The 7,471-nt window shown below is 52.7% G+C and overlaps 1 protein-coding gene across 1 annotated transcript in view; it reads left to right on the top strand.

Annotated features, from left to right (window-relative positions):
- Positions 1-7,471, top strand: part of L3MBTL1 (l(3)mbt-like 1 (Drosophila)) — a 20,004-nt gene that overhangs the window by 1,300 nt on the left and 11,233 nt on the right. Inside the window, exons 3-9 of the mRNA XM_019473122.1 lie at positions 1,255-1,478; positions 2,238-2,382; positions 2,536-2,674; positions 3,372-3,495; positions 4,175-4,283; positions 6,422-6,513; positions 7,155-7,259. Coding sequence (XP_019328667.1) covers positions 1,255-1,478; positions 2,238-2,382; positions 2,536-2,674; positions 3,372-3,495; positions 4,175-4,283; positions 6,422-6,513; positions 7,155-7,259 — 938 coding nt within the window. The remainder of the gene's footprint in view (positions 1-1,254; positions 1,479-2,237; positions 2,383-2,535; positions 2,675-3,371; positions 3,496-4,174; positions 4,284-6,421; positions 6,514-7,154; positions 7,260-7,471) is intronic.

Raw genomic sequence — 7,471 nt, forward strand, 5'->3', positions numbered from 1 at the left:
CCAACCCAAACCCACAGATCTCTTTCTGTGGGGCTGCTCTTCAGCCTCTCGTCCCCCAATTTGTATGTATAACCAGGATTACCCTGTCCCAGGTGCAGAATCTGACACTTGCTCTTGTTAAATTTCATACCGTTGGTGATTGCCCAGCTCTCTAGTCTATCCAGATCTTTCTGTAAGGCCTCTCTACCCTCGAGGGGTCCACAGCTCCTCCTAATGTAGTGTCATCGTCAAACTTGCTTAACATACATTTGACTCCTGCATCTAGATCATTTATAAAAACATTAAAGAACACTGGCCCTAAAATTGAGCCCTGCAGAACCCCACTGGTGTCTGGCCACCATCCTGATGTGAACCTCATTTACTCTAAGTCTTTGAGCCCAACCCATCAGGCAGTTGCTCACCCAACGTATTATGGACTTGTCTAGCTGTGTGCTGGACATTTTGTCCGGAAGGATACTGTGAGAGACAGTAGCAAAAGCTTTGTAAAATCCAAAAAACCCACATCTACTGGCTTCCCTTGGTCAACTTGATGGGTGACCTTTTCATAAAAGGAAATTGTTAGTTAAGCAGGACTTTCCCCTCGTGAACCTGTGTTGGCTATGACCAATGACTGCATTGTCTCTCAAGTGTTTTTCAGTAACTCCCAGAATAACCTTCTCCATAATTTTGCCAGGCACTGAAGTGAGACTGACAGGCCTGTAATTGCCAGTGTCGTCCTTCTTACCCTTCTTGAAAATCGGGACAAGAATTTTCAGCCCAGCTGACCAGTGTCTTTCAGGAGGTGTGCGAGCAAAGCATGGATGTGTGTTAGGTGAGATCAGGGGTGTTCTTTAGAAGCAAATCTCCCAATTTTTCCTGCTCCCAGTGCCTCGGTTCCCACTGCGGAGAGGCCCTGGGCTGCACAGTGTGTTCCTTTGAAATGAAACTAAACTGGAAGATGCAGTCCAGGAGCTCGCCAGCACACTCCTGCCACATCAGGGCATCCTGGTCATGGGAACAGTCTGAGGTTAGGCTGAAGTAGGAATCCCTGAATGTGGATAGTGTTGGTGCCACCCCCTGGCACAAGCCATTGCTGGCTGCAGATCTTGTTGGGTCATGCTGCCTGCTTGTGGGTGCTTTAGCCCACAGCGCTGAACCCTTGGCTGGGAGACTATGTCCTCTCTGTCATTTTGTGCTGCCTTTGAGCATTGTTTGCATCAGTTAAGTGTTCTGTGTATGCCTCTGGTTGTTTGTTTCCTTTCTTCCCTTCTCAAGCAAATGCCACTACCATCAACCTTCCCACGAGCACCTTAGAAATTCAGCGATTCCCCCGGGAACCACAGAGAAGCACAGGGGCCGAGAGGCCAGAGAGGGGAGCAGGGAGTGAGCCCATCACAGCTACTGTCATTCCCCAGATCAGCGGGGTGCAGACCTGCAGCACAGTCCGTGTGCTGGAGTGGAAAGATGGGGTGGCTACTTTGCCTGGGAGTAACCTGCGGGTAAGTGTAGCCCTGGGCTGCCGTGTTTGCCCCCCGCCACTCAGTGCCCCCCCACTCAGTGCCCCCCCACTCCACATCACAGGATGTGATGTACCTGCACTACAGCTGAAGGATCCTTTGGCTGTTCCAGCTCTGCGAGGCTCTTCTTGTGCCCCATCCCTATGCCCCTCCCATCTTGTGAGCTTAGCAGAGAGAGCACACACATGGTGCCTGGGGGTCTGCAGCAGGTTTGCCCTGCACAGGGAAGCAGAGGGATGCTACGTGCTGTGCAGGGCATCTTTCCTTTCCAAGCTGTGCCATGGAGTTGGTTCTCACCAAGCTCCTGCACTCACCCTGGAAACAGTGGCCTTGCGCTCACCAGACAGCGGCTGCCTTTAGGTGTACCCCTTGGTACATGAAATAGCTTGCACAAAATGCACCAATTTCTCAGCTGCTACTCAGCCTCGGAGCACCGCATCCTCCAGCCATCACCCTGCCCCTTGTGCTGCCAGCTGGTGCTGGTCTCGCCCAAGTGCAGGCAGTGTGCTTGCCCTGGCAGGCTCAGTGGCCAGCACAGACTGCAGGGAGGGGCAGCAGGACAGGTGACTTTGTTGCTGTGCTCACCTCTGTCATCGGAAGAGCTGTCCTCTTGTTGGATGCACTAATGATCAAACCATGTCCCTCTCATTCTCAGAGCTCACATGCACCCACTAGCTATCAAGTTACATTTCTATCCTCCTTGTTAACTATTTTTCCTTGTTTTTTGGTTCAATGACATAGTTTCGAATAAATGAGTACGGGACGCTGAAGGTGGTGAGTGCTGATAAGATGCCTCCAGTGGAAGCTATAAAGGAGGATCACACAGAGAAAGATGGGGACTCAGAGGTGGCACCCACCAGCAGGGACAATCCTACTGTGGCTCAGGGTAAGGGCACCATGGTGGCACTTCTGGAGTGGGTCCCATCATCCAGCAGGTGCTGTCTGGCGTAGGCCCTGAGTGAGGCAAATGTCTCCTGCTTCCTGCTCTCCTTCCTTTGCTGCACCTTGTGCCTCACTGCTCCTCTTCTCTCTGACTCAGATGTACTGGAGCAGACCAAGCTGCCAACAGCAGAAAGCATGTGCCACTGTGATACCTGTGGCCGGAGGCACATGTCGGATGGAGCCCGGGAAGGCAGGGGCTTCTGCAGCGAGCACTGTCACCAGCAGTTCAAAGAAAGGTAAAGGAAGGGGAGTCTGCTCCATGCAGAGCCATATCCATCCGTCTGTCTGCCCTCCCTCCCCTGGTCCACATGCTCCAGCAAGGCATGCAAGCGCATCTGTCTCTGGCAGGTGCTGAGGACCCCACTTGTTTCCCTCTTTCCTGTAGGCAGAGTGCCCTGGCTGCAGTGTTGGGGGGATGAAGACTTGTCCCAGGGAACAGCAGGAAGCACAGGAGCCAGATTTTCTCTTGCCCAATTTGTGGCCTCATAAACACATATCTGCTGGAGCAGGGCTGCAGCAGGAGGTTGCTGCAGTGGGTGCTTCCAGGCTGAGCAGCAGTGGGAAGCGTGGGTCATGAGGGCATTTCCAGCCCCTCTGCTTACTAATGTGTGACTCCTGGGACTCGTTTTCCAGCATCTCTGTGTGACTCTGATGCAGCTTAGAGCCCTGCTATGAAACTAGATCGCTTTTGATCCATCCCTGGGTTCAGGTTTCTTGACACCCAAGCGTGTGAGGGTGATTCTGGTCTGTACCCTGCCAACCTCCTGCCAACTTGTGCACTAAGAGGAGCGCGTACATCAGTCAGGAGGGATAGAAGCATGTGTGAGTAAGAAATGGGGTGACAGTGATTCTCCAGCAGCTACTCCCTCACCAACACCCCAGCCATTGCCATGTACCTTGCCGCAGTGGTTTGCTCTCCCTTCCTCCGTGCAGGTCCGTCATTGTGGAAAACTCTGCCAGCAGCACCAATGCCACTGAAATCCTCAAACCGGTGAAGAAACGAAAGAGGAAGGACTACCAGAGCCCTTCGGAGGAAGAATATGAATCTGAGCAAATGGTAGGAAGAGGGCAGGGAGGGCACGTGTGTGCACGTGTCGATGTCAAGGGTGTGCCTTAACATCCCTGTATGCACTGCGGGTATGCACAGTTCTCATCGGTGCTTTTCAGTGCTATGTCTATATGCTGAAGGGGTATATGTTGGCTGTTAATGCCAAAAAGACTTGAATGTGTGGAGCTGTTAGTGCCAAAAAGACTTGAATGTGTGGAGCATCAGGGCTTCTAGACACTTGGCTGGCTGTTTGGCATGCTGAGCGCCTCGGGTTGGGCAGTGCTAGACACATCCTGGTTGGGCTGTAGGTATTGAGTGCCCTCAACTGCTCTCTTGAGTCTGGGCGACCAAAGTAAATGTTGAAGTAAGAGGGTGTCTATCTGTGTGATGTGTATTCTGGGGAAGGAAGAGTGACTTTGACAAGGCAAGGAAGCTCTGCTTGCCAGCCCTGCCTGTAGCAGATCCACTCCAGGTGTGATTGCTACCACTTAGCACCAAAATCCCCCTCGGGCTCCCATCATCAGATCCTCTTGGCCACCCATTTCTGGGCCAAGCATCAGTCAAATCATAGATGTTGTGGAGGCACAGTATGGCCCTTGGCACCGGTGTGAGGGTACAACACACAGCATAAGCCTCTGTGCAGACCTCCAACATGATGGGTTTCTGTTTTATCTGCTCTCATGTCTAGGAGGAAAAGCAGGAAGAGAGGAAAAACTCTGCGGGAGACTCTGCCATCAGCAATCCAGAGGCTGATGCATGGAACGGGAGCCAGCACGGTATGGAGGGATGGGTGGGCGGTGGGGTGAGCACTCCTGCCATGGCTGTGGGGTCCCGCTGTGGTGCTGCGGGGCTGGGCCAGCATTTTGGTGCTCCAGCAGAGTCAAACACCCAGTGCAATAATGTGCTGGTACATGTTCCCAAAGGCTTGTAAGCTCCTCTGCTTGCTTGATCCTGCTCTCTCTGTCTCTTTCCATTTCTCTCCTTTCCTCTCTTTCTCTCCATGGGAAGGATGCACCCTTACAGATATGGCTGTGTCTTCTACAGGCATTGGGCTGTACTGTACAGTGCTTTCTGGTCCCTCCCCTTGGGAGCTGAATTTATTACTTGCTCGTGGATACCATGTTTGCTCCGAGAGGCACTATCCTGAGCAATAACGTGACTGCACCACATCTGGCTTTGCCCCCTTTGGACGGTCTTACAGGGAACTTCCCTCACGTGATCGGGAGCTCACAAGTTTGGGAGCTGCTCCTGTAGGTCTGGTGCTGCTGAAGCCAGGTGATTTGGGGTTGTCTCATCTCATGGGGATCTATTCCTGGACCGTATCAGAGGAGATCTCAAATGCAGAGCTGTTGACACAGAGGGAAAGGAAACAAGCTGAGGGATGCAGTGTTTGCTTGTTTGGTTTTTCCCCTGCAGTGCGATGGGGGCGAGGGGGAAGGAAAACTTGGGAAAATACTGAAAATAAGCATTTATGGGAAACCTTTTGTCAAAAGGTCATACTCAAAGTACTTTTAAAACGAAACTGTTCCAGCTTCACACTCCTCTCCATAGCCAAATGTAGGGACAGTAGCAGGGGCCAGATACCGTTAACCCCTGATATTACACTGAGTTAACCACTATTAAAAAGGGATCTCATACTCACTTGCCAGGTCATTTTCTCTACAGTCTGAGCCCTGAGCATGTAACCTTCCCTGCTGCATACAAGTAAGCAGTGCTGAGCCTTGTTATTTCAGCATTTTATTTTCTCTTATTTTAGAAGAACATCAGCAAACAAAATACGCACCTGGATGCTTCAGTGCAGCAAAGTCGGTGTATGCTCTATCTCCAGGTGTATTTGTCATTCTCCAGAAGTGCAGAGCTTGTACGTACGGATTCCCCAAACATGCCTGCCACTTTTTTCTATGTCCTAAAGAATAATAAAGGTGTTCATCACTCTTAAGTATTAGCGAAACATCTAGGTTAGTAACCTTGCTCAGTGAAGCTCAGGTTTAATTTCTTCCGCAAGTTCCTGTTTTTTCCATCTCCACTTCCCCTAAGCCCAAGGGAGGAAGGAGTTGGTCTGTTTTTCCCCTGCATTTCTGGCCTGCCCTACACACGGCTGTCTGCCACGGCTGACCTGTAGCTGTGAACTACTCAGTGTTGGAATAGGCACAGCACTCCTGGAGTCACTTCAGGTGCTACCAAGCAGGGAGAGAATGTGGCTGGAGGGCAAGAGACTTGGGTTGTGTCTCGTGTGCCTCAGGCAAGGCCTTTGTGGCCTTCCCAAAGAGGTTGAAGGCATGAAGGATCACCTCCCTGCCTATGAAGAGACGATGCTGTCTTCTTTTCGTGAATACCATAAGGGTAAATGCATCTCTAGGACGTCAGGGTGGCCCTGGTGTGCCAAGGGGGGCTCAGGTGGTTGTCTCAGAGCAGAGCTGGTGCCTCTGGAGCGGCGGCGGGAGGTGAACCTGCTGCTGGTTTGACTTGCCGGGAACCCCTTGCAACTGGGAGTGTTTCCCAGACCTCTGGATAGATCCTGCTGGCTGTCCCAAATCCATCAGTGCTGTGGCCATTTTGGATGTACTGGCTGGAGGAGGACTGGTTGCAGATATGTCCTGACACTTTGCATGGGATGGCTTGTCCCTCAGGCTCCTTAGGTGCCTTACTAGAGCATTGTACAGTGACAGAGGACATTTGGGTCATGGGGACCTGTGTGAGAGCGGGCCTCTTGGCTCTGTTCCTCCTCGGACAGCCGGCCAGGTTTGCTGGAGAAGGGGTTCTGGTAGGATGGTGCTGAGCTTTGCAGGGATGCAAGACTGCGTGAGAGCGGGATGTGGCCCCAGTGGGACCCATGCGCTCACCTGCCCTCCGCGCTGCCCCGAGGCAGGCAGGGACGGAGGCTGGAGTGGACCCTCAGCAGCGCCTCTTGTGTGTGCGTTTGTGCTGCGCTCAGGTGCCAGTGAGGAGAAGAAAGAAGGCTGGTCTTGGGCGTCCTACTTGGAGGAGCAGAAAGCTGTCGCTGCCCCTTTAGATCTCTTCCAGGATGTGAGTTGGGATTTTCCTGTCTTTTTCCCTCTTTCATCTTCTCTTTTCTTTCCCTTTTTTTTCCCACCCCTCCTCCTTCTCCTCTCTTCCTTGCTTCCCTATTTTGCGGGACTCTGAGCGATAAGCAAGCTCCCATCTTCACCTGGAGGTGACCAATCAGCCTCCAGTTCTGATTTGCCCCAAGTCCCACTCCCCAGTGGGGTGCTGTCCCCCGTCCCAAGCACCCCACATTTACCTAGGACACCCCTGTGGCTCTGGCAGGGTGGTGGAGCCTTTCCAGCCCTTCCTTGAAGCCAGATGTGGGCTCTCCTGAGGCCATGTTGCTGTGCTGCACCCCTGCTCCCAGGCATCTGATTGCCAGGGTGCAAGAGGAGCCAGGCCCGTGCCCCATTCTCCCCAGCTGCGGCTGTTAGCCCAGGGACACCTTCTCCTGCCAGTAGCAAGAGTCGCAAACCCACAAGGAGGTGGAAGAACGTGTTTTTCTACGGGAAAAGAATTAAAATTTGGACGACAACATAATCTGTGGCCCACAGTCTCCTGGTCCCAGCAGCTCCCATTGCCTGATGGTTGCTCCTTGGGATGGTTCTAGACTCAACTACCTGTGCCATTTTTTTACATTGTAGTTTAATTCTTGTTTCCAGTACCAAGTAGCTTCCCAGCACAAGAATGGCTTTAAAGTGGGAATGAAGCTGGAGGGGATCGATCCACAGCACCCATCTATGTACTTTATCCTGACAGTGGCTGAGGTAAGACGCCTCTGGTTCCCATGTTCCTTGGTTCCTCCTTGCACCCACGCAGCGGGAGGCTCTGTGGGAGGGGAGGTGCTGCCGGCTGGCCCGTGGAGGAGACGGGCTTTGGGCCCTCGCCTGCATGTCGCTGCATGAGATGAGCTGGTGCTCCAGCACCTGGGTCAAGCAAACGGGGAGTTTTCTTCCAGTTTGTAGGGGCAGGTGACAGT

Source organism: Aptenodytes forsteri, unplaced genomic scaffold, assembly GCF_000699145.1.
Source record: "Aptenodytes forsteri isolate BGI_AS27 unplaced genomic scaffold, ASM69914v1 Scaffold38, whole genome shotgun sequence".
In the NCBI taxonomy this organism is placed as follows: domain Eukaryota; kingdom Metazoa; phylum Chordata; class Aves; order Sphenisciformes; family Spheniscidae; genus Aptenodytes; species Aptenodytes forsteri.